Source organism: Echinops telfairi, unplaced genomic scaffold (genome assembly GCF_000313985.2).
Source record: "Echinops telfairi isolate 266 unplaced genomic scaffold, ASM31398v2 ScPeMD7_2;HRSCAF=8, whole genome shotgun sequence".
NCBI classification, from domain to species: Eukaryota; Metazoa; Chordata; class Mammalia; order Afrosoricida; family Tenrecidae; genus Echinops; species Echinops telfairi.
Genome location: NW_022103898.1, coordinates 66,462,727 through 66,487,277, shown reverse-complemented (window position 1 = coordinate 66,487,277; position 24,551 = coordinate 66,462,727). Strand labels below are relative to the sequence as shown.

At 45.4% G+C, this 24,551-nt stretch overlaps 1 protein-coding gene across 1 annotated transcript in view; it reads right to left on the bottom strand.

Annotated features, from left to right (window-relative positions):
- Positions 1 to 24,551, bottom strand: part of GRIP1 (glutamate receptor interacting protein 1) — a 232,348-nt gene that overhangs the window by 176,116 nt on the left and 31,681 nt on the right. The window contains exons 3-4 of the mRNA XM_045288907.1: positions 3,635 to 3,770; positions 1,521 to 1,666 (exon numbers count right to left, since the gene is read on the bottom strand). Of these exons, the coding sequence (XP_045144842.1) occupies positions 1,521 to 1,666; positions 3,635 to 3,770 (282 nt within the window). The remainder of the gene's footprint in view (positions 1 to 1,520; positions 1,667 to 3,634; positions 3,771 to 24,551) is intronic.

Below are 24,551 nucleotides of genomic sequence, written 5' to 3'. Positions count from 1 at the left end.
GTGGTCCTCTGCACGCCAGCGACTCCCATCGGTTTCTGGGCCAGCCTGAAGTGACCGCCTGCAACGACTCCTCTTGTTTGGCTGCATCATCTCTTTCAAGTCTATTCAGAAACTCCCAACTCTGGGTCACCCATAATACTCAGCAAATCTTCACTACTGACTGCCCTTACTTTTGGAAGCTATATACCAAGAGTTCCTTTTAGGAAGTGCTGTGTTTTGTTGATAGTTGTACCCCCAGTGGATAAAGTGGATAACCAAAGAACATGAGTGCCACATAGGTGGTTTCCTCTGGGCAATGGTTTGAGATCGTGCTTCCAAAGCAAATTGACTCTTGAAGTTTCAGAAAAAATCAGTGCCTTATGTGGAATATGGAGCCTTGGTGGTGTAGTGGTTACACGTTGGGCTATTAACCACAAAGGCAGTTGCTCAAAACCACTAGCAGTTCCTTGGGAGGAAGATGAGGCTGTCTACCTCTAAGTGAGGTCCCCCTCACTCTTATTGTTTGCTTATTTTAGATTTCCTGTCCCCACCCCTTTTTAAAGAGCACACGAAAACAAAATAAAGGGAATACTGGCTCCCGTAGCTCTGCTCACAATGGCTTGGTTCTCTGGGCGGATCACTCAGATCCTGGACATACTAGATCTTGTTCTTTCTTCTTATTGACTCATTTTTCCTCCATATCTTTTGCAAATTTCACAGTGTCCAGTGTTTGTTCAGGGTCAAGGAAAGTTAGATAGCACAAAGAGATCATGTGACCTTCTGATCAGCAGAGGGCTGATAAAAAGGGGGCAGTTCTCTCTTGTTCTGCAGGCCACTGTGATTCACAGTCAACTCAATGGCAGTGAGTTTGGTTTGGTATGGGTAATAATAATAAAAATAGCTCATATTATGTTTGCTTACTACGTGCATGACTGATTTTAAGCACTGCAGAGCATTGAATCCTCATAAAAAGCCAACGGACAGTTAACTGGGGCCACCATCCAAGCTCTTAACACTCTACTATATATTACATTGGCTGACATTCACATAACACTGTCATGGAACACCAATCCTATAATATCACTGTCCTCTTTAATCTTTCCTGTATAGGATATGTCTCATAGGAGTCCTGGTGGTGTAGTGGTTACACACTGGGCTGCTAGCCACAAGGGCAGTAGTTCAAAACCCCCAGCTGCTCCTCAGGAGACAGATGAGGCTTTCTACTCCTGTACAGAGTTAAAGTCTTGGAAACCCACTGGGAAGTTTCTACTCTACTCTAGGATCACGACGAGCCAGCATCGACTTGATGACGGTGAGTTTGGGTTTGTTTGTTTGGTTGGTTTGTTTTTTTTTTTTTGAGGCTATATGCTTCTCCATTCCAATATTTTTAATATTATGAACCTCTCAAGGAATCTTGTCATTCCTAACATGAGACCGTGATTACAAAAAGGGCGTGGGGGTGAGGAACCAATTCCTTAAAAAAAGAAAAAGGAGGGAGTGGGAGGATATATTCATGCTGCTCCTGGGTTGTGATTACTTACAGACCGGAGGCAGCTCGTACTCAACTTCAAGAACCACTCTCTCCCCAACGTTCTTCAGCAAGCTGATGATCTCGTCATGGCGGAACTTGGCCAGGTTGATTCCATTCACCGCTTTGATGTAGTCACCCACATCCAGCTGATCACTTCTGCAAAACAGGGCGCTCTGTTCAGTGGGCCACTCATGAGGTTCAACAAGCAGGAGAGACGCCTGGGCGATGGCTGGCCCTTAAGAGTTAGAGCACCATACAACCAAGGATGCAGGAGAGGTTGAAAGGGTCCCCCTCACTCTTATTGTTTGCTTACTTTAGATTCCCTGCCCCTACCCCTTTATAAAGAGCACACTAAAACAAAATAAAGGGAACATTGGCTCCTGTAGCTCTGCTCACACTGGCTTGGTTCTCTGGGCGGATCACTCAGATCCTGGCCACACTAGATCTTGTTCTTTCTTCTTATTGACTCATTTTTCCTCCATGTCTTTTGCAAATTTCACAGTGTTCAGTGTTTGTTCGGGGTCAAGGACAGTTAGATAGCACAAAGAGATTATGCGACCTTCTGATCAGTAGAGGGTTGATAAAAGAAAATGACAATAAGCCTGCTGGGTTACAGTCGCAGCCCATGTCTCCTCATCACCACCGCAGGAGCCTGCTTCTCTACTTCTCACCAAGAGCAGGCTGCAGGACCGAGGAGAGGACTGGACATTCGGGACGCTGATTGGGCCCTTCAATAGCATTTCCCCCCAACTAGAGATAGCTGTGGTCCTTTACGGAACTCTTCCTTCTGAGAGCCTTCCTAATCCAAGCCAGCCTAGAGTTCCTATTGCCACTCTGACTTCAGGTGTCCGCCACTCATTGATTGTGCTATTTCTTCCCTAGGGGCTCTGTGACAATCTTGCGTTGTTGCCTTTTAGTGCTACACAACAAGGTTATCGCTCTCCCTTGTTTCCTGTTTTTCACACCTTACCTCCCTTAATACATTATCAACCCTTTGAGGGCAGGGACCTTATCTTTAGCGCTTTTGATTTGCTCTCTGTAAAATGGTAGTGCTTTACATACATATTAGAGGGTTGATATCAAACAAGCATTGCATTACTGTTAACCCCATCACTACTCGGATTAAAAACAGCATTTCCCCTCATTCACTCTTGTTTCAAGGGCTCCATTTGAAGCAGCTCTGGAGACATGCAAGCCCTAGCACAGCAGACTGGCCACAACTGTCATAAACCAAAGGAGGCTCTGGGTGTGGAAAGAAGCTTCTTGGGAGCCCTCAGAAAAGAGATCAAGGCGCTCCCGGTCCCTGCCAGCCACTCTTACCCACACTGCCTTCCAGAGCACTCCATTGGGTGAAGCTTATAAAGTGCTTGAGGTAAATCACCAGAAGGACCAGTGTTTCGGATCACACTTTATAAGGCAACAACTCTAAAAACTCCTTTGAGATTATGTGGACAGATAGATTGGTGCCCAAGCCTAAAGGTACTTTAACCTCATTCTTCATGAAACCTGACCATCCCATTACCCCTATCTGAGGTGAATTGAGAATTTCTCTATAAATCCTTCTCCTTAACACAACCCTGACCACACACTCCACTCAGAGCAGTCTATCACCGACAAGAGTACCATTTGTAATTCACGGGAATGGGACATCTTGATCCAAGCCGTCTATCTGTTTGGAAACCACCTTTTTGACTGGATAAAAAGGAGAATGCCGCCAGTAGAAAAGTAAGCAGATGTGGCAAAAGCAACCTTCTTAGTCAGAAACTTGGAGTTGGCCTTTAACCATTTCCCTCTAGGGCAGGCCCTCCCACACCCCTCCCCGCCCTGTCGCCTGCTGTTCAGCAAGCAGTCCTTCTGGGACTAGATCCAAACAGGCATTTTCATATTCAGCCCTTCTGAAGGCCCGGCTGCTCCGGAGGTGACAGGAGAATCTCCCTGGTGACTCTGGCAGTGGCCAGCAAGCCATATGGGCAAACCTCTGGGGCAGCTTCTGAAACGCAGCCCTCTGGTAGCTGTCATTTATTTATCAGTGACCTTTCCGAACGATGCTTCCGTTTTTGCATTCATTACAAACACCCTTCCACCCCCCGTTCCTTTTTCTACACTTCCCAGAGATGCAGTTACCTCGCAGCAATGCCGCCTTGCCGCAGATTCGAAACCCTTGGCTTGCCATCCTTATCAATGCCTCCAGACACGGTCAGACCGAGGGTCGTGCCTTCCTTCTTCATCAGCTCAACGACTGTGGAGCCCTTGAATTCCTCTGTTAAGACAAAAGGGTTCGCAGCATGAAACGGGAGTCAAAGCACAGATGCTGCCTTTGTGTGTGGTTAAGGGGGCCCTCCTCACACATTTCCCACTTTTTATTTTCATGGGGCAAGATAGCTGCGGCTTCCTTCCACTTGCAGTGCCACGGATCTCATGAAGATGGGCATGCAGACAAGGCGGAGGCAGGTAGTGCACTGCGGGCAGGGCGCTCTAGGTGGACATGAAGTAGTGCAGCGTGGCGGGTGCACATGACAATCTTCTCCCTGGGATTTCTGCCATTCTCAAGTCACGTGGTGGCGGTGGTTGCTCTCCTCAGAACTCTCAAGGGTACAACGAAAAGTTGTAAAATGAAAACCTAGAATAGTATGTTCGATCGGGACACAAATACACACGCACAGGAGCGGATTCCCGGTCCCTGGTTCGTGTTAGCTCAGGGGGCTAACTGACAAAAAGGAGGGAGCTGTCCACCATGATGGACAATCACAATGGCACTCTGGTTTTGTTGCTATCATTCAGAAAACAAAGTAGAATGCCTTTGATGTAACAACGCATGTAATTTCTTACAGACCGTGTCACGGCATGACAAGGCAGCACTGGTCCCCAGAAGCCCCAGATAACAGCCCCTGACTCTAGGCGTTCCTTACTTTCAAAATTAAAAAAAATAAAGACACTTCACCAATCTTCTGGGGGATACTATCTATACACCAAATGGGAATGCAAATCTTTTGATTTTAGGCAGAACAGAAGATTAGGAACGTTACCCATCTCATTCCTCTCAGATAGGAGAGGGAGTAGAGTCAATATTTATTTATGCAGAGGATTCTATTTGGACATTTTCTGTGATGTTATTTCCCCTCCCTGCAAACATAGCAGGAGCTTAAAAGCATGCATGAAAAAATAGAATTAAAAGGTAATGGAATATTTCCACAAACATTTTAAAGCCCCTGGTATATGCTGGGGAGGGATGGGCAAGCGAGAGAGTGTTCCAATTCTTCCTGAATTTTCCTGGTGTTGCAATTTGGAGCTGTGGGACTTTCAGAACCCCAAGGATGCGCATATTACAATGCAGGAACAGGTTGCTTTTTCAAGCTCTAATTGTATGAGAGTTCATGCTTATTGTAAAGGCTTTTAAACTCTCGCTGGTAGGTGATCCCAAGAAAAACTGAAAAATCAAATCGTGTCAGGGAGAGAAATCACCTCTCATCTATTCCAGTGAGAGGAACAGAGGATTTGGACAGAGGTCAGGTGTGGCGGGCCACTGTCTGTCTCAGCGATGTGTGGCTAGGACAGGTTTCCAGGCATGGCTTTTCAGGCTTGTGAGGGCTAGTGAGCGTACTATTTCTGGAGGTCTGCAATCTTGTGCCTGTTTGAGGCCATTTCATACATGATAGCTACTGCTCCTCCAGGGAGATGATGAGGAAGAATCTATGCGTGGGTGTGGTGTTCCTTCCTCCAGTACCTTTCCCTGAGAGATCACATATGGTAATGAAGTCAAGACTCCTATCAAAAGCATCCAGGGGTAAGAACTTTGCTATCGTTCGCTCTAAGAATTTGTAGCAAAAGGCTACTTTCACTGTACCCGTGGCCCCATGCATCCGACAAAATATACGTGGTCTTCTCATAAGGAAGACCACGCCCACAAGGAGGTCCCATCAGGCTGTGACCTGATTGACAGGCTAGACTCCACCCCTACACGCTTATATCTTCAAGTTGAGGTGACATTAAGTAGCTACCCTGAGGGAGATGGACTGACACAGGGGCTGCCCCAGTGGGCTCCAGCAGTGGACCAGTTGTGAGGATGGCGCAGTGCTGCGGTTGGTGGGCACAGGTCACAGTGGGTCAGAACCGACTCGATGGCACCTAACAGCAGAATCCTTGATGAAAGAACCCTCGGTATATATCTATATTTAAGTTATGAAAGTAACCAAAATGGTATAGGGGACTCTTCACATTCCAGAGACAGACTGTGCCTGGCAACTTTGCCCAACGGAGGACTTCTCAGCATTCCTTCACAATGCAGGCTGCTCTGGTAGACTCACTCCAGCATCCGAGTGCTGATCTTGACTTGAGGAGTTGGAAGCATATTTTTGTAGTGCTTTCAGAAGGGTCCGTCAGAAATGAACAAGGAAGCAACTATGACGTAGGAAAGCCAGACAAGTGAAAAATAACCTTCAGGGCATAAAAAGTTTATTCATACTCAGGTTTTCAAGAACATGCTCCGCGCCTAAAAGAGGATACCAGGGCACAGATACAGCCTGAAGGGCAGTAGGCAAGGTAGATTTCTCCAGGAAGTTCTCAGGCCCTTCATAGCCTTCTGGCTGAATTCTGAAATCTACCTGGAGAGCTTAATTTCTTTCGTTTAATCTGCTATCCATTACAATACCAACGCAACCATCTGGGCTACTTTTGAACTGGTAATAGGCAATTACCCTCTCACTTAGAAATATTTCAAATCCTGCCTAAAAGCTCATTCTAATAGCATGAAAGGTAGAAAAACACTCATGGTACAAGTGACTTGCGGCACGCGTGCACTCATTGATTCAAGCATGTCTCAGACCCTCTACCACAAACCACCGCACCCAGAGAGAAAAAAAGTCCAAACTGTTGTCCTCAAGATGCCGAGAGCCTACGCAGACACAGACACGTCACACGAAGGCCACCGTGCCACAGCGGGGCAGCCACGGACCAGCGGCGAGGAGCAACCAAAGACCAGAGGTTTCACATGCCCATCTATTTCACAATTTTGTCTTCGGTTCATCCCGTCTGGGCTTATCGATCAGGATGGGGACTAAGGGAAGATTTTAAATTACATAGGTGAAAACTCAGGATGGAGCTGAGCGAGGCAAGAAAGGTGCTGACTCCCAAGATTGTTAATTGCCAATAACTGTCTTCGCCCTGGGAAGAATTGACTAAATCTTCCGTGGGTGTTTCCACAGGGAGTGGGGCAGAAGCAGCTGCAGGCAGAGGGAGGGCCCTGCTGCCAGTTTCCTGGCTGCTCACCTGAGCGCGCACCTCCACGAATCAATCGCTTTCCGTCTGTTTGGGTGTTTAATGTTTGCATAATGATCTCATGGCACAGAGAGATGAAGACAGATGTAGTCATTTGCATGCGCTCACGGTTACATCAGGCTTACCGAACAGAGCTCTGCAGTGAAGAGGGGAACTTGGGCAACTCAAGAAGCGCTGAACATTTCTTTTCTTTTGTGATTTAAATTGCAAATCTCCCTCCAAAGTAAGCAGGCCTTGTAGCAGAGGCTGTAGTGTCTCTAAATTAGTGAGCAGTGCAGGGAGGACAGTGGGGGAGGGGGCGCGAAAATGCACAACTGGCAAGGCATAGGGACGCTTGGGTTTTGCCGTTTTCTTTAGTCTCCGTGTTTAATTATCTTAGAAAATAAATTCCAGACTCACATCTGCACCCACACTCATGCCACAGAACCCCAAAGACTTTCATTGATAAAACAGGATTTAGATAGTTGTTGTTCTTCTCTTTGGGTTTTCAATTCATCCTTCGAAATACTGAGCCCCAGCAAGCTTTCTGACAAGATACATCGGTGGATAGCCAAAGAAACAGAATTCTGATAAATTCTTGCAACTAAGTTTAAAAGTTAATAAGTAGATGGTTGCAAAGGTAAGATGCAGCCACCTCTAATACCTAGCTCGGGACAGACAACGGAAGAAAGCATTTATCAGAGCCACACTTTGGACACGTTGGCAGGAGAAACCTGGCCCCGGAGAAGGCCTTGTTGCCTGGAAAAGTGGCAGGGCAGTGGCAAAGAGGAAGAGCTTTGACAAGACGGATGGACACTGCAGAGATGAGCTCCAACTTGAGGCTAGTTGGAGGACACACAGACCAGGCAGGGTTTCCTTCGGTTGCACATGGGGTCGCGATGAGTTAAAATGGACTGGACAGCATCTAACAAACACAAACAAGGAAAACCCCAGGAGAAGACGACAAAAGCTCGCAGGACCTAGTGTGGAACAGGAGTCCTGGTGGCTCAGTGATTAAGCACCCCACTGCTAACTGAGCTGTGGGAGGGAGAGAGATGTGGCCCGTCAGCTTCGCTGAAGATGACGTGCCGCCTGGAGAACCCAGTGGGCCACCTATTCTCCTCTGTCCTCCAGGGCTGCTGTGCGCCAACGGGAATGCGCTGGTTTTATTTGTAAAATCTAATATTCTAGGGGCTCTCCTGGCATGGCATAACCAAATATTGATAAGATACCACTTCTTCCTAATTCTCATTCTGTAAAGTTAAAAATTTCCATAAAAACATCAAGGGGTTTTAGTTTTGGGAGAAGCACTGGATATACCTCCTGTTAGTGCAAAAAATGAACATGTATCCTTACGGTTTACCGTGAAAAGTTGTGTCCCCAACTTGCTGCTTCATGTTGCTGTGGAAGAACAGAGAGGAAGCCAACCTGAATGAGGTGGCCGAGTTATGACTATCTGTCCATCATTGCCGAATCATAGAGCAGGGCCGGAAGCGTCCGGCCACAGACTGCACAAAGCCCACCGAATCATCACAGCAACTAACCAGCAGCAACTAGTCACCACATGGCTCGCGTCATTGAGTCGATTCCAGCGCCGAAGAACCCCATGGGACAGAAGAGAACTCCCCGGTAGGTTCCCCAGGCTGTCCATCTTTACTGCAGTTGAAAGTCTCACCGTCTTCCGAAGAACTGCTGGTGGTTTCAAACTGTTGACAAGTATGGCCCGAGAAGGATGTTATAAATATTCAAACGGCCTTTGCAGAAAGTAGATTCCCCATCCCTGGCATAAAGCAATCAAATACCCCAATGAGTGGAGACGGCGGCCTCTGAACATGCCCCACCTCACCAAAAACAACAACAAAACTGTAAACAAAAACAAAGCAAAACATAGAACTTGCTCAGAGTTTACATCTGCTTGGGCATACCAAAAAGAAACAGAAAGATAAGTATTATAGGTTTTGGACATTCGGAACGAATACTTGATTCTGATTGTTTTGCAACACTGCTGTTTTATGTCCAACAGCGGCACCACAGAATAGTGCTATTTGGGGCTGTGAAATTCCTCAGTATCCAGAAACTCTTGCCTTATTGTTGTTAGCTTACATCAGAAAAAGAGAGTCACATTGAATTGTTGGCCAGCCTCTATATTCAGGAGTTAAGTGAACAGGAAAATACAAAGTGGACAATCCCAACAACAGCTGCTCATAGGGGCAGGGCAGACAGCGGTGCTTACAACAGTGTTAAGGGCTGTCCCAGGAGCAGGTCTAGGCCAAAGTGACCAGATCTAAAGCGGGACACCATTGACCAGGGCGGGGTGTGTGGGTGGGGGTGGGGTGTGTTCTTGATTACAAATTTGGTCTATATGGACCAAATAGACCGTTCCCTAGCTTGTCATGCATTCTTTCCAAAAATCAGGACTTTTTAAAAGCGGGACGTCTGGTCACCTTAGTCTAGGGCTACGCTAGTGCAAGTGGAAGGGGCCTGAATGGAGTTGGGCAGACAGGGTTCTATCACAGGTGTCATCCCGAACTAAGTATGGAAGTCAGTATCAGCAAGGTGAAAGGAAGGAGGGAAAAGTAGTACTGCAGAAGGCAACAGGGGCAGGACATTGCGTGGTTCTGGGGAGTGCGAGTCCATCCATTGCATTTGCAGTTTTAAGCCTGGCTGTAAGTTAGAACCACCTGGAGAGTTTAAAAAGAATGCCTAAGAAGCCCTGGGAGTGTAGTAGATTGAACGTGTTGGGCTGTGACCTGCAAGGTCAGTGGTTCGACTCTCTGTGTCTGCTCCTAGTAAAGCTGTACAGCCTGGAAAACAGAGGTAGTTCAACTCTGTCCCATAGGGTTGCTAAGGCTTGGAAAGGACTGGAGGGCAATGGGTTTGGTCTTTTTGGTGTTGGTGCCCACCCCCTACCATTTGATCCAGAACACCTGTAGATGGAAAACTGGCATCGGTACTTTTGTTGTTGCTGTTGACCATAGAAAAAAATATATACACACCAATCCCAGTATCTGCCTGTACATCGACTACAGTCTTGGAGTTATGTGACCATGTTCACCCTTCTTTTCTGAGCCCTTCCTCCACATGAACATCAATTCAACTGCCCACTAAGATTCCTATCTAATTTCCTGAGTTGCTGTTGTCAATGTGAGCCCATCTAGACAGATGTTAAAAGAACTTAATGCTCAAGGAAGACATTCTGTACTAGTTAAACTAACCTATTTGGTTTTAAGAAGTCTTTAGGAATATTTTTGGTTTAAGGTTTAAAGACTATCTCGGGCACTCATTTCAGGGATTCATCCAGCCTGCTGGGCTCCAGAAAGTCCGGATTCTTTGAACATTTGAGATTCTGTGCTGCATTCCCATCTCCCCTTCTGATGAAATTAAAATGTTGACTTTGAGATGCCCATGCACTTGTAAAAAGTTATATGGAAAGACCCTCCCTATCCACGTTTCCTCAATAGTAGCACCATGGGAAACTCTAGTTGTGGTTGGGTGCTGTCAAGTTGGTCTGGCTTACAGCGACCCTGTGCATAACGGAAGGAAACACGGCCAGTTGGGCCCCATCCTCACATCTGTTGTTACATTTGAGGCCATTGTTGCAGCCATTAGGCCAATCCCCCTTGTTGAGGAGCTTCCTCTTTTTCGCTGACCCTCCACTTTACTGAGCATGGTGTCTGTCCTATGGCTCAGTCTTCCTGAGAACAGGTCAAATGTACAAGAGGCTAAGAACTGGCTGTACTTCTTTCTAAGAGCAATTTGGCTATAATTCTTTCCAAGACAGAGTTTGTTTGTTCTTCTGCCAATCCGTGGCACATTCACGATTCTTTGCCAACACCACAATTTAGACGCACCAACTGTTCTCTTTTCTTCCATATTCACGATCCAGCTTTGACAGGAGTGAGGCAACCTTAGTCTTTTGCAGGAGATTTGTCCCAAGCAACATGTCCTTTGTTTTCTTGACTGTTGCTTCCATGAGCATTGGTTGTGAATCGAAGTACAATGAAATCCTTGGCCTCTTCAATGTCTTCTCTGTTTGTCATCATGTCATCTGACTGTCCAGTTGTGGGGATTTTTGTTTTCGTTACATTGAATTGTAACCCATACTGAAGGCTACGGTATTTGATCTTCATTAGTAAATGCTTCAAGTCCTTCTCACGTTCAGCAAGCAAGGTTGTGGCATCTGCATCTCTCAGGTTGTTAATAAGTCTCCAACCCTGAAGGACGCCACATTTTTCTTCATGTAGTCCAGCTTCTCAGAGAATTTGTTCAGCATACAAATTGATTACGTGTGATAAAAGGGTATAACCGGGATGCACACTGTTCCATATTTTAAACTATGCAATACTCCCTTGTTCTGTTTGGCGTATTCCCTCTTGATCTAAGTACAGATTCTGCATGGGCATACTGAAGCATTCTGGAATTCCCATTCTTCCCAGTGCTAGCCATAGTTTATGATCCACACAGTTGAACGCCCGTGTGTAGTCAATAACACACAAGCTAAGATCTTTATGGCATTCTCTGCTTTCAGCAAAGATCCACTGGATGTTGGCAATGTTACCCCATATTATACATGCTCTTTCTGCATCCGGCTTGGATTTCTGGCAGCTCCCAATCGATGTACTGTTGCAAAGATTTTTGAATTATTTTCAGCAAAATTTTACTTGCAAAATTTCTAGTTCAATAATTTGAACATTTTGTTGGGTCATCTTTCTTAGGTAGCTATCTTCCAAATGTCTTGTCATATTCTAGTACGTGCTTACAGAGCTGCATCATTTTTGGGGGGTGGGTTGGGGAAGATATTTCAACTAGTATCCAACAATTCCTGGTGCTCTGTTTTTCTTGAATGCCTTCAGTGTACCTTGGATTTCTTCTTTCAGGACCATCTGTTCTCAATCAAATGTTACCTCTTGACATTGTTGAGTGTCAACTATTTTGGGGGGGGGAGCAGTGACTGTATATTCTTTTCTTCTCTTGAAACTTCCTGCATCATTCATATTTTTGGTCCACGTTCCAGTTATTAAGGAGTGATTGCAGATGTTTCTTCCACTCAGCAATGAAGGTCCTCAAAGTGATGCTGCATCCATGCCCTTGAGGATGACTCCTACTGGAGGAGACAGCCCTCCCCAGTCGTATGCTAATACCTTCCAACTGAGGAGTTTGCACTTTTGCCATGGCATCACACAATATTCTGCTGCCATACATCGGTTTTCACAGAGGCTGATTCCTCAGAAATGGACTGCCTATTCGTAGTCTGGAAGCCCCATGGGTGACCCTGCTTGTATTTGAAATACTGGTGCCACAGCTTCTGGCACGACAGCAATGAACCAGCCACCAAAGTCCAACAAACTGACAAACAAGTGGGGAAACTATAGGGAACTTACGTTGATCCCAAGTGGGGAAACTATAGGGAACTTTGTCGATCCTAAGTGGGGAAACTATTGGGAATTTACGTCAATTCCATCAAGATACAGAGCATTTCTAACACCCAAGTCTCTCACATGTTGCCCTTTTATAACAAAGCATTTCCTCTCCTTCTCACCCCTTCTTTAACTCCACGACCGACTACTCCATGCTCTGTTTTGCTGTTTGCCATTTCAAGAAGAGCACACAAATGGAATCATACTGTAGGTACCTTTGGGGGAGTTGGATTATTCTCACTCAACAAAACTCTCTAGCGATTTCTCACATTCTCGGTGTATCAGTTCTTGTGTTGCCGAGAGGTATTCCACGGTCGGAGCTGTACGGTCCTGTGGTCACCCGTGAAAGGATGCCTTTGCTGCTTCCAGTGTGGGGCAAGTCCAAGTAAAGCATCTATAAACATTTAGAGACAAACTTTTGTGGAACATAAGTATTCATTTCTTTGGGATAAATGCCCAGGACACATTGTGGGTCATATGATAGCTATATATTTGGTTCTAAAATAAATTACAAAGCGCTTTTCTTGAGGGATTGTCTCCTTTTACATGTATAGCAACACAGCATGCGTGACACAATCCCTTGGCATCCTTGCCAGCACGGGGCGTGGCCATTGTTTACTAGTTTTAACCCTTCTGATAAGTGTATTCGATCTCCGTGTGGTTTTGACTTGCATTTCTTCAACAGCTAGTGATGTTGAGCTTCTTCTCACAGGCTGATTTGCCGGTTGTAATTCCCCTTGATGAAATGTCCGGCATATGTTATCTGGCCTTCCTCAAGCCACCTGTCTGTCTTCCTTTGACTGCTGAGTTTCCACGGTTGCTTCTAAAAGCAGACCCTGTATCCCAGTCCTCTGTTGATCACGTGCTTTGTTAAGACTTTATCCCCCCTCTTGTCTTTTTCTCCTCTGAAGAACATCTTATGCAGAGCAAAGGTCTTAAAGTCAGATGAAGTCCCGTGTATCAGTTTTCCTTTGATGGATTATTCTTTTGTCACGAGACTGTACTGAGTCATAGATCTTGAGCAGTTTCTTCTCTTTTTTTCCCTACAAGTTCTACAGTTTTGTGGTTGGTGTTTAAATGTGCAATCCATTGTATGCTCTGTCTTGTATGTGCTGCACAGGACTGTGCCTCAAATGTCCAGCAGCCCCGAGACTCCTAGCAGTGAGATGCATAGCATCAACCATCGTGTGCGCTGCGTTCCTCAACCATCGTGGGTGCTACATTCATTGACCATCATGGGTGCTATGTTCATCTGTGATTAAGCCAGACATTTGAGACCCTCATGCTATACTGGCAAAATTTTTTTATTGTTATTATTGTTGTTTATGGGACACAGACAGAAAACATGAAGTGTTTGCCCATGTCTATTCTCAGGCTGCTGGGCAGGAAGGTTGAGGTTTGGGTCAGAGGCTGTGTGGGGCCTCTGTGGCTCCTGGGCTTCTGCTCTGCCACTGGGCCTCACTGCCCCCTGCTGGCACCTGCCTCTTAGCTATCTAGCCCTGCAGGACTCTCTTGCCATCACACTACTTGGGCCCACACTGCTCAGGGATAGGCATGCAGCCCCTGCATGGGGCACACTTGGGGTTCATGTGCCCTATAGAGACAAGGATGACACCTCTTTAACTCCATCAGCAAAACTTCTGCTTGGTGGGTGCTCATCTCTTGCGCTGTGAGCCAGGGACTTCACCTCACCTGTATCTCATGGGCCTGTTCCATCTGCAGGGTTGCAGCTCTTTCTTCTAGGAGGGCTACCAGGTACTCAGTGTCCGGAAGCTGGGTCTTTGTTCCAAGGACATGCTCTACTGCAAACTCTTCTTGGTGTTAGTGAGCTGCCCATGAACCTCTGCAGGACTGGCCTTTGCAGAAGCCCTCCTTGTCAATTTCAAGCCTTGGTCCTCCCACTAGGACCTGATTGGTATCATCAGTAAGCACACATAACCCAATTTGCATATAATCAATCGGTTCATCAAAAGACGGGGTCCAGCCAATCATTTTGTGAGAGCTATAAGACCATGGCTAGAAAGGCCATATAAAAGCAATTCACTGCAATGTATTCATTTTGAATTTATATTTGAGGAAAACACAATCATATCTGATATCTACAGGATGCCTGATTTACTTGCTTGAGATAATTCAGTTCCAACATTATGCCACAGATTACATTGCTCTTGATGTCATTACATCTTTCCTAAGTTGGGATTTTGATGGTTACAATGATAAAAAGGAAGATGCGTGTGAAAAATCAATAAAGAACAGGAACAAGTGTGCAGTGTATTGTGTAATTTGAAGATCTAAGAAGCTATGCAATGCTCAATAAATACCCACATCCCATTAGTAAGTATTTATAGATATTTAAAAATTAAAGAAATACATTTTTCTTTCAATTATATGTCTCCCATCCCCTACCCCAAGCAACTACTAAATTAGTAGGGCAAAATTCAGACTATATTGCTTGGTCCTAACTACTTAATAAGGAGTCTTAGTGGTGCAATGTTTAAGTGTTCAGCTGATAATCAATAAATTGCTAGTTTAAACTCACCCAAAAACTCTGTAGAAGAAAGACCTGGAGAATTCCTATATATTCTTGGCCATAAAGATTACAGCCAACAAAACCCTTTAAGGAGGGTCTATTTTGTCACATGGGGTTGCTAGGAGTCAGAATCTGCATGATATAGCCAACAAAAATCATTGAGGAGATGCAGTTATTTAGATATTATTTGGATCAGACAAAAACAAACAAAAAACTCACCATCACCAAGTCAATTCTGACTCATAACAATATTAAGAGGGGCTGGTAGGTTTGAACTGCCAACCTTGCAGTTTGCACTACCTACTATACCACTAGATGCACTCTGGGGGAAAAAATTACTAAACCATCAAGGGTTTTGTGACCCAAGAAAGTTGGGAAACTCCTTCCCTGGGACTTTATCCTATGCGCATTCCCTGGTGGAAGGGGAAAGTGAAGTTTCTGAAAACCCATTAGTGTCTGCTTTTGTTTACATCCCTTACTATGCGTCCACAATCTCCTGCAAGGGAGGCTGAGAACTGGAGTCCAGACAGCTGCTCAGGGAGTTCGGGAAGATAAATGTGGGGACAGGGAGAAGACTGCCACATCCAGGGCACAGGCACAAGGCTGAAATCCATCAGTGGCTATGTGCATGGCAGGGACGTCAGCTGTATCAATGAGGAAGAGTTACTATGAATAAGAGGTGAATTGGCATGAGAAGAGTAAGGAAGAGTGAGGCTCAAAGGACTTGCAGCTTTCTGGATCCTTTGATTGGGGAGGGGATGCTGGTAGCTCCCGCTGAGACCGGGAATCTAGCCAACAAAGAGGTTTGTGTTATGAGCGATTGGAGCCTGGGTGGGGACTTATGACTCTTTGACCAGGGCTTTCTTTAAATACCAGGGAAAGAGCTAGTCTTAGAGTAATTTTCTTTACACCACAAAGTGGCTTATAAGACCCTAGCCCCATAGCTGTAACATAAAAAGAAGAAATGTATTTTAAAAGGGCTCACAGGAGACACATTCAGCAAAACACATGTGGGAGAAGCTCTTTACTTCTTGAAATCCCATCAGCTGCACAGATTTTTTTTTTTTTAAATACTAGAAAGAGTGCAAGAGAAATACAGCCAGTTACAACTCTGTTCACTAAGCACAAAGTCACAGGCTGGGAAGAGCTGGGGTCAGGGAGGGTAGGTTTTTGTTTGTTTGATTTTTAACTTTTACTGTGATTTAGGTGGGAATTTACATACCCGCTCATTGTTTTTTGCATTCAATAACTAAAACAACGGATCAAAGGATCAAACCTCCCAAGGGTTTTCCTTGTCACCCCACCCAGCCTTTTGTATGATTGTCCCCTGCTCCCCAATTAATCCCTGTCCAGACTCCAGATTATTTCCGTCCCCTCTTCCCCACCAAAGGCTTTTCTTTGGTATAAAAACCCTTTTTTTTTTTTTAATCCCGGTGGCACATCTACTATTTGTCCTTCTGTGTTTCATTACCTTCAGTCAGCATGAGGTCCTCCCCTCCATCCCTGTGTGTTTCACTGCTTCACCGCTATTCTCTTACATTTCATCTTTAATATCTGCGTAGTATTCCACTGTGTGTGTGCACCTATGTTTCTCTATCCACTCTTCCACCCATGGGCATTTGGGTTGTTTCCATCTTCTTGCAGCTGTGCACAGCGTTGTGATGACAATGGGTGTGCATGCATCTGTCTGTGTGCTGTGCTCTTTATTTCTGCAGGGCATGTGCCAAGGAATGCCACCGCTGAGCCATATTATGCCCCATTGCTTGAGGAACTGCCGTATCGCTTTCCACAGTGGTTGTACTGATGTACAGCCCCACCAGCAGTCTACAAGGAAGCCAGTCTCTTGGCTCCCTGAACAGGATGTGTTTCCTTTTTTTTTTTTTAACTTTGCTATCAATGCCGGGGTGAGGTGGCATCTCATCCCTATTTTATTTGCATCTCTTCTTCATGTTTGCTGGCTGTCCAAATGTCTTCTTTGAAGAACTTTCTGTTCCTGTCGCCTGCCTGTGCTTTAACTGGGTTATTTATCTTTTTCTCATGGAGATGTTGATTGACGTTGTGTGAGTCTGGGGAGACTAGAGAAACAAATTCATGGACACTCATATGTGTATAGCAAAGAGCTTTATAAACAACAGCAATCGAATATTGAGAAAACATCCTAGTCCAGTCCAGATCAAGTCCATAAGTCCAATATTAGCCCATATGTCTGATACCAGTCTATAAAGTCCTCTTCAGACTCAGGAAACAATGCAATGATGCTGAATGCAGGATGATCACAGGCCAGTGAGTGGAAAGTCTTGTGGATCTAGTGACGGTGTAAGCATCTCAGCGCTGGCAGGGTTTCCATGTGGCTTCTCCAGCTCCGAGGCCATGGGATATATCAGTGTAGCACCATGTGTCTTATCAGCATAGCGTCTCTCAGGGAGAGAACAGAGAGAGAGAGAGTCTCCCACCTCCAGGGAGGAAATACTGGAGTTCCCAGAATTCTCAGGAGAAGGCCATGTCCATACAGAGGCCTCTTTGGCTATACAATGATCGACTGGCTAGACTACACCCCTTCACTCTTAAGCCTCAAATTGACACCAGATTATGTAACTACCACAAACTTTTCAACAGATTCTAGAGGTTAGTCCCTTGTCTGGTGTGTCATTGCCAGGTTTCCCCCCTAGGTTTGTAGGTTCTCTTTATCACGAGTCACTACTTTGTCTCCAGGGGCTAGAAGGAGGCTGGGGAGACTCTTAGGTGCCTCCGGTAACTGCTGAGTGAATGAGTAGAGCAGACTCCATATAGGGGCCCATGGCTGGGTGGTGAGCATTGTGTTATAGCAAATAGGAGAATTGAAGAGACAGAAGCAATATGATCAAGGAGCAGCGTTTGAACAGGGTGAGAGAGTTATTTTCCTAAGCTTACATGGTGGATGACTTGTACCAGTGCCTTAGTTAGGAGGACTGGGCTCACGACGAGCACTATAGCAGAGCCTGTGCATTTCTCTTGTACAGAATATTATTGCTTCCACCAGAGTTTTAGCTGTCTAGTACTTGTGTGCTTCCACTAGGAAGTTAATTCCCCTCAGGAAATAAAGGTTGCTTTCCCAGTCCTCATTTCCAGCTCCTCCCAACCGCCGCGTGCAGCTAAACTGTAGAGATCATGGCTAGGTTTCTGTGGTGAACGGCTGAATTTTCAGCCTGATTGCTTGCCACCTAGACTAGCAGAAAGACGTTTTGATACTTTCCCCCTCTACATAGTGACATGTGGGATGTGTGAGAATTTCTCTCATCCCCTGGAAGTCCGAGTACAGGGGGATTCATGGTAGGAGGTATAGCACATGCATGACCCAGGGCAAGCATTCACGAGAAAGCAAATCATGATCGGGATGTATCTCACGCAGTGACAGAGGGTTGGGTTGATATCTGTACAGAGCTCCTCAAAAGAAAGACAATATCCAAGCACTCGTATAAACTCAAAAAGCCAAACACTGTGCCATAGAGTCAATCCTGTCTCCTGGTAAACCTCCAGGGCAGAGTCGAACTGCCGCGAGTGGGTTTCGGAGGCTGCAAATCTTTCTAGGAAACAGAAACCCCCCTCTTGAGTTTCCGACAGCTGATGCTGTGGGTCAGCAGTCCTACTGGCAACCCACGGTGCCACCGGGGCTCCGTCGCACACACACCATCAAAAGTGAGAATCGGAGACTCCTAGAAAGAGGTGATATAGAAATCCGGGTGTTTGTTCCTGCTACCTTTTTATGACAGGGTCCGACGCCCGGAAGGGGAATTTGAGAGGGAACGTCAGTTAGAAGTCAGGCTCTGAAAGCATCAGGAAGAAGTGAGACATAGAGCTCCATTCGCAGGGTTCCTCTTTCTAGGGGACCCCTGAGCACCCCTGAAACAAGCATGTGGGTAGACAATCTGGCTAAACAGAGAAATCGCAGATATCCTGTACAGATTATCTATCCCTTTAAAGCCAGTTCCACATCCCAAAAGAACCATTCACTAACCGAATCGTCACCGCAACCCTGTGACAGAGAACGCTTCCATTTTACAGACCAGGGGACTGAGAGTTGAAAATGAGGGCCCTTTGGCTAAGCAGAACTTTGTTCTAAGTCCTGGAAATTGCCTCCATGTGTAAGTGGATGCTACAGATTCTGGGGCCTATCATAAAGGAATGGCAAAACCACCAATCCAAGAGTGTCCTTGAGCAGGTCAAGCATTATTGAGAAAAGTTGACAACTAAGAGCAGCCTTGGGAAGCCTGCAATTCCTCAGGGTTCACAGCATCTCAGCTCCTCTCATTCTGTTATAATGCATACAGAGCAGGGGGTGGTGGTTATTTGACTGCCCCCTTTAGCATGAGACTTGAGCCATTTGTAAAGGAACGGATGGAAAACTAATAGTGCAGTGGCTGCAGGCAACCCAGAGGCGAGGCATGAAGGGAGCCCGTGGACGCCCTCCGCAGAGAAAGACAGCCATCCTGCTGTAGGGGCTGTGGGTTTTATTGGAGCCCTAGTGAGACTCCACTGGAATTAGACACAGAGGAAGCTGGGGTGCTCCCACCAAGGGCAGTGTTTTCATTCTACCTTTGACTTCTCCCATCCTAGCAGGGAGGGCAGCCCTCTCTCCTGGCTCCCCTCTGGGTCCAGCTCTTTTCTTCTGCTCGTGTAAGAAACAACTCTGCACCCCAACGGAGAAGGCTCCCCACTTGGGTGAGCAGTGAGGGAAGGAGTAAGCAAAACAGACAAACTTCTGTTTCCTTTTTAACTCAGGCCCATGTATTCGTAACGAAATCCCCAGACCAACACACTCTCTTCCCACATATAGCTATTTTCTAGCCTCAGTTTCAGTATAAAATGAATCAATCCTATCTATCTACCCCTATGTTCCTTCCATTCATCCACCCACACATCCATCCACCCATCCATCCATCCATCCATCCATCCATCCACCTAAACCATTGAGTAGCTATTGATTAGTTGTTACATGTGAGGCACCTTGCTATGTAGTAATAAACGAAATAGAAGACTTAGTCCTGGCCTCAAGGAATTTAGATTCTAATAAAAATATTTAACATAAGCAATTAAAATCAAATAAATATGATTAAGATCAATGGTGAAACAAAAAAAGGGCAGGGTTCCCTTGAGACTAGCCAGAGAAAATTATTGAAAGATATTTGCAACCGGTTCATTGGATCTTGGAACAAGCCAGATGTTATATCCTGGGGCAGATCACCAAGCCCACCCTTGACCTGAGTCCCTCAACTGTAACATGAAAGGACTGAACTACTTGGTTTAAAAATAACCTCATCTTCACTGGTTTGAAGATGCGATCACTGTTAAGGTACATTTATTATACCGCTCACTAAGAATGAGGGTTTGCTGCCAATTAAATGACAGCACACAGCTTTCTTATTAATAACACTTTGTGTTTCATACCAGGTAAGGAAAGCAGAGCGTAAACATGATCAAGGAAAATGTAAGTGAAATACTTTGTTTAAGACATTGTTCCAGTTTCTTCCCAGTCACTCTGGTCCTGCGTCCCCTGAGTCGTTCTACACCACGTCCTCTGCGGCACCAGGAGCATCACACACAGCGTTTTTCTAAAGGGTGTTTTACTTCTTCTGTGCCTTGAGCCTTCTTCCAAGTTGCTGAGACCCATTCAGCAAGATTGAAACTTACACTGCCCTGCTTTTACCGAAACATGTCAGCAAAATATTCCCACATAGCAACACATATTCCTTCTTCGGTGGTTAGTTACTTGAAACTTCAAGAGGTTGTATTTGTCTGATCATGTAACCAGAAATTTCCATCAAGGAAGAGGGTACACAGGCAACTCTGACATCACCACTGCTGCAGGTTTGAGACAAGGTGTGAGAGGCCTTGCAGTCTTACAGCTGTTGAGAAGCGGAGGAAAACAAGGGGGCTTAGTGAGCAGGAGACGTTGTTTGTGGCTCCAAACTCTACCCAGAGCTGAGGTTTTAAATACTCACGGAAGAGGGCCCTGAGGGGTAGCTCTAAGTCCCTCAGCCTGATTTCCATGTCTCCTTTTACTCTTCCAGGTAAGATTTTGCTTGACTTCTACTGCTGAGAAAGCAGGTATGGGTACCTATCAGATGGCAGGTCTGGCCATCCTCTGCCCATCTCTGTCTACAACAATAAATCGGTTGCCATCACAACCCCACCATGAATTTCAATGGCTAGTTTTCTATTCAAAGTAGATCACCAGTCCTTTCTTCCAAGGTGCCTTGGGCAGACTCAAAGCCCCAGTCTTTTGGTTAGCAGCCAAATAGGTCAACCGAATAGGTCAATCTGTGATAAGGACTCTTAGACTTCCAAGTCCTTCCTAGACACAGGCTTCTTCCAAGCCCGTAAGAGGCCCCGGTACTGTGTTCACATAATCACATGAAAGACAGGGACCCAAAGCAATGATGTAGAAATGTAAAGGTGAACTGGTTTTTAAAAACCTCCATCTCTCTTTCTTTGATGACGTCATGTTACATTTTTATAACCCTTAGGTTGCCCAGGAGAGTCTCATACCATTTCTCATTGGACGCTCATGGAAACCTAGGATCTTAATGGTGCTTCTGAAGTCTTGTAAAGTTAGCTGTATTCTCTATGGAACCCTAAAATAAGGCAAACACGAAAACCTCACTGCCATTGAGTCCATTCTGATTCATGGCGACCCTATGAGGCAGGACAGAAAGGCCCCTATGAGTTTCCAAGACTGTAATTCTTTACGGAAGTAGAGAGCCTCATCTTTCACCTAAAGAGCAGCTGGTGGGTTCGAACTACTAATCTTATCATTAGCAGCCCGACGTACAACCACTACACCAGCAGGGCTCCTTTAAGGAATACATTTGGGGCAAATCATTTTGCTAGATTTAACAGCAAGTGCTCTAACTCTCGATTCGATCTATGGATCTATGTTCCGTCGATTAACATGGGTTATCATGGCTTTACAAATGACCAGAATGACGCCATGGGGGAGGGGAGGGGAATCCAAATTCTAATACTACGTTTTGAGATTCAGCCCTGCTTCCCCATCTAGGTCTTCAATGTATGAATGAAACATTAAAAAGAGTTGTAGCTCAAGTGAACGGCGAAAGTCACTTTCACACACCACGTAGCAGAGATTTGTTGGTTTGTATCGAGTGAGCAACCTGCCAGCCTTCATCTGGAAGGCCACTCCAGCTCCAGAGAATGACAGCTACTGCAGAGGGTCAGGAGAAATATGCCCTTGCCCAAGAGTTGAAGAAAACGGCTTACGGAGGATTTTGTTATTTCTTTTTCTTTTGATTAATCTTTGCTCAACTCAGTGATCTATGCATGCATACAAACATCTTTTCCTCATATCTGAAATCTGGACACATATATCCTGAAAAAATATGACTACTGTCTTTTTCCCCCATGGTGTATTATCCTTTAACAGATTCATCATGTGGTCGGAATACAGTATCCGTTCTGGTTATCAAGCACAACCAGCACAGAGAATAGTTTCCCTTTAAAAACTCAATGCCTTACCAGTGCCTTTAACCCATGACGGAACAGCTCTCAGGGCCCACGGGAGCATTAAAATAATTGGTTCTCTTACCCAGGTGAAAAAATGATGCATCTGTCAACTAAAGAAGTGCAGAAGCAATTAACACCTCGATGCTCCACTGGGAAATTACCCAAATTGAAGAAATAACATGGGGGTTTCATGATTATTGTATTTCTAATATTTCGTTACTAGCATAGCTGTAACTATCAGTTGACTATCAACACATATACACATACACAAGCACATTGTGCATACAGGGCCACAGGTCAGGTGCATGTGTGACACAGAGGTATTTGGGTGCTTGCACGTGTAGCATCTGGGCAAACATGCCCAGGTTTCCGACCTGCCTAGATTGTGTATTGATTTCATATGTATGTATGAAATCAATATGCATGAAATCAATACTCAATCTATGTAGGTCGGCAATCAACACATTTCTGAATTCTGTGCCACCACCACTGGAACGACCTTAACCAGTTTTCTTCCAGGGCCAGGGTATTAAGTTAAAAAGACAGGCTACTGCCTGGAAGCACGTGACGAAGCCGAGTGTACCACATGCGTAAAAACGCTCATTTGTCAACAGCAAAATCTACAGAGAACCTAATTCATCATCTCTCCCTTTTCCAGGCGAGATCTAGTGATGTGAAATGGCTTTTATTGAGTGCAGTTGAGGTACACAAGCCTGGGCTGTGCTGGGAGAGGAACAGAAGCAGGAAAGAGGAGCAGGGCTGCCTATCCTTAGGAGGAGAGAGAACCACAAATCTTCAGAGATAAAATGTATTCCTCTCCTGCTCTCCGGCCTACACCCAAGCTTGGGTCATTGGGTCAATTCTGATGCAAAGTGACCCTGTGGGACAGACTAGAACTGATCCCATAGAGTTTCTGAGGCTGTAATCTGACAGTTTCCTCCCTCAAAGACCCTGGTGGGTTTGAAGCACTGATCTTTTGGCTGGCAGCCATGCACTTAGCCACTGGGCCACCAGGGCTGCTCAGACTGTTCTAAGTGGTAGGGAATTCTCAGAGGATGCCCTCGCTTCCACTTTCCCCACTGGGGGGCATGTATGGTTAATCTCTCAACTGAGAAGCTGGCCATTTGAATCCACTCAGAAGCTTCTTGGAAGACAGGCCTGGTGGTTAGACTTGACCCCCCTGTGGCACACAGTTCTATTCTCTACACAAGGTGGCCAGCAGTCAAGAGTCAAATTGGTGGCAACAACATATGAGGGGGTATCCCTCCCCACCAAAAGAAACTGATTTTTTCCCCCAAAGCTATGTATTTAAATTTTTTTTTTTTACAAAACAACCTTATTATCCTCATTACACTTCGTACAGCTGTCAAATCTGCAATTCCACTTTTGGAAACATTTTTCAAACTCACCCGTTTATATGGGTGACAGCATTCGTTTTTTTCCTTCACGTCTTCTGCATCCTCAGTCGCTGTCCTTTCATGTCCTTCTTCATTCCCAGAAACAAAAAGAAGTCACACAGACCTGGGGCAAGCGAGGCATGCTATTTTTTGCCGCAAACCGGTGCACTGAGAGGGCTGTGTGAGCAGGTACATTGTCATAGTGGCAAAACTAGTCCCCAGTCTGCCACAAATAAGTCCTTTTTATTCCCACACACTCTTATACAATCTTTTCAGAAAGATTGATTAACAGGCTGACTAGGTGGAATGAACTCCAAATGCACTATTGCCCTTCACATTAAAAAAACAATGAGCATGGCCTTGATCTTTGATTTCCCTTGATGAGCTTTTTGGGGGTTGAGGTGGCAATGGTGTCTTCCACTGGCTTGATTGATGTTTGCTTTTGGAGTCTTAAGAATAGCACCATGTCTGGTCACCAGTAATGACCTTGGACAAAATGTCTGGGTTGCTTTAAAGCTATTTTTTCAAAGCACGGTATGTTTCCACTCAATGCTGTTTTTCCTGGTCAGTCAGAACCCAAGGCACAAATTAAGTAATGACCCTTCTTATTCCAAAATCTTCCATTAAAATTCACTGAATGGAGCTCCAAGATAGTCCAGATAACAGATAACTTCCCCATCTGTCAATGGTCTGTCGTCGGTCTTTGAGCCCAAGTGCATGCCTTTTGTTGACATTTTCATCTGCTTGGGAAATTGACAGACATCCAGAATGAGCTTTGTCATCAATCAACATTTCACCCTTTTTTGAAATGAGAAAACCACTCATACACTTGAGGTTTTTCCCAAAGTGGTGTCCTAGAAAGTTGTTTTCCCTGCCCCTCCCCCCAGAATAATTTATTTCAAAGGACAGCATTGAATCTGCAGCTCCGGGAGAGGGACATGTCTGAT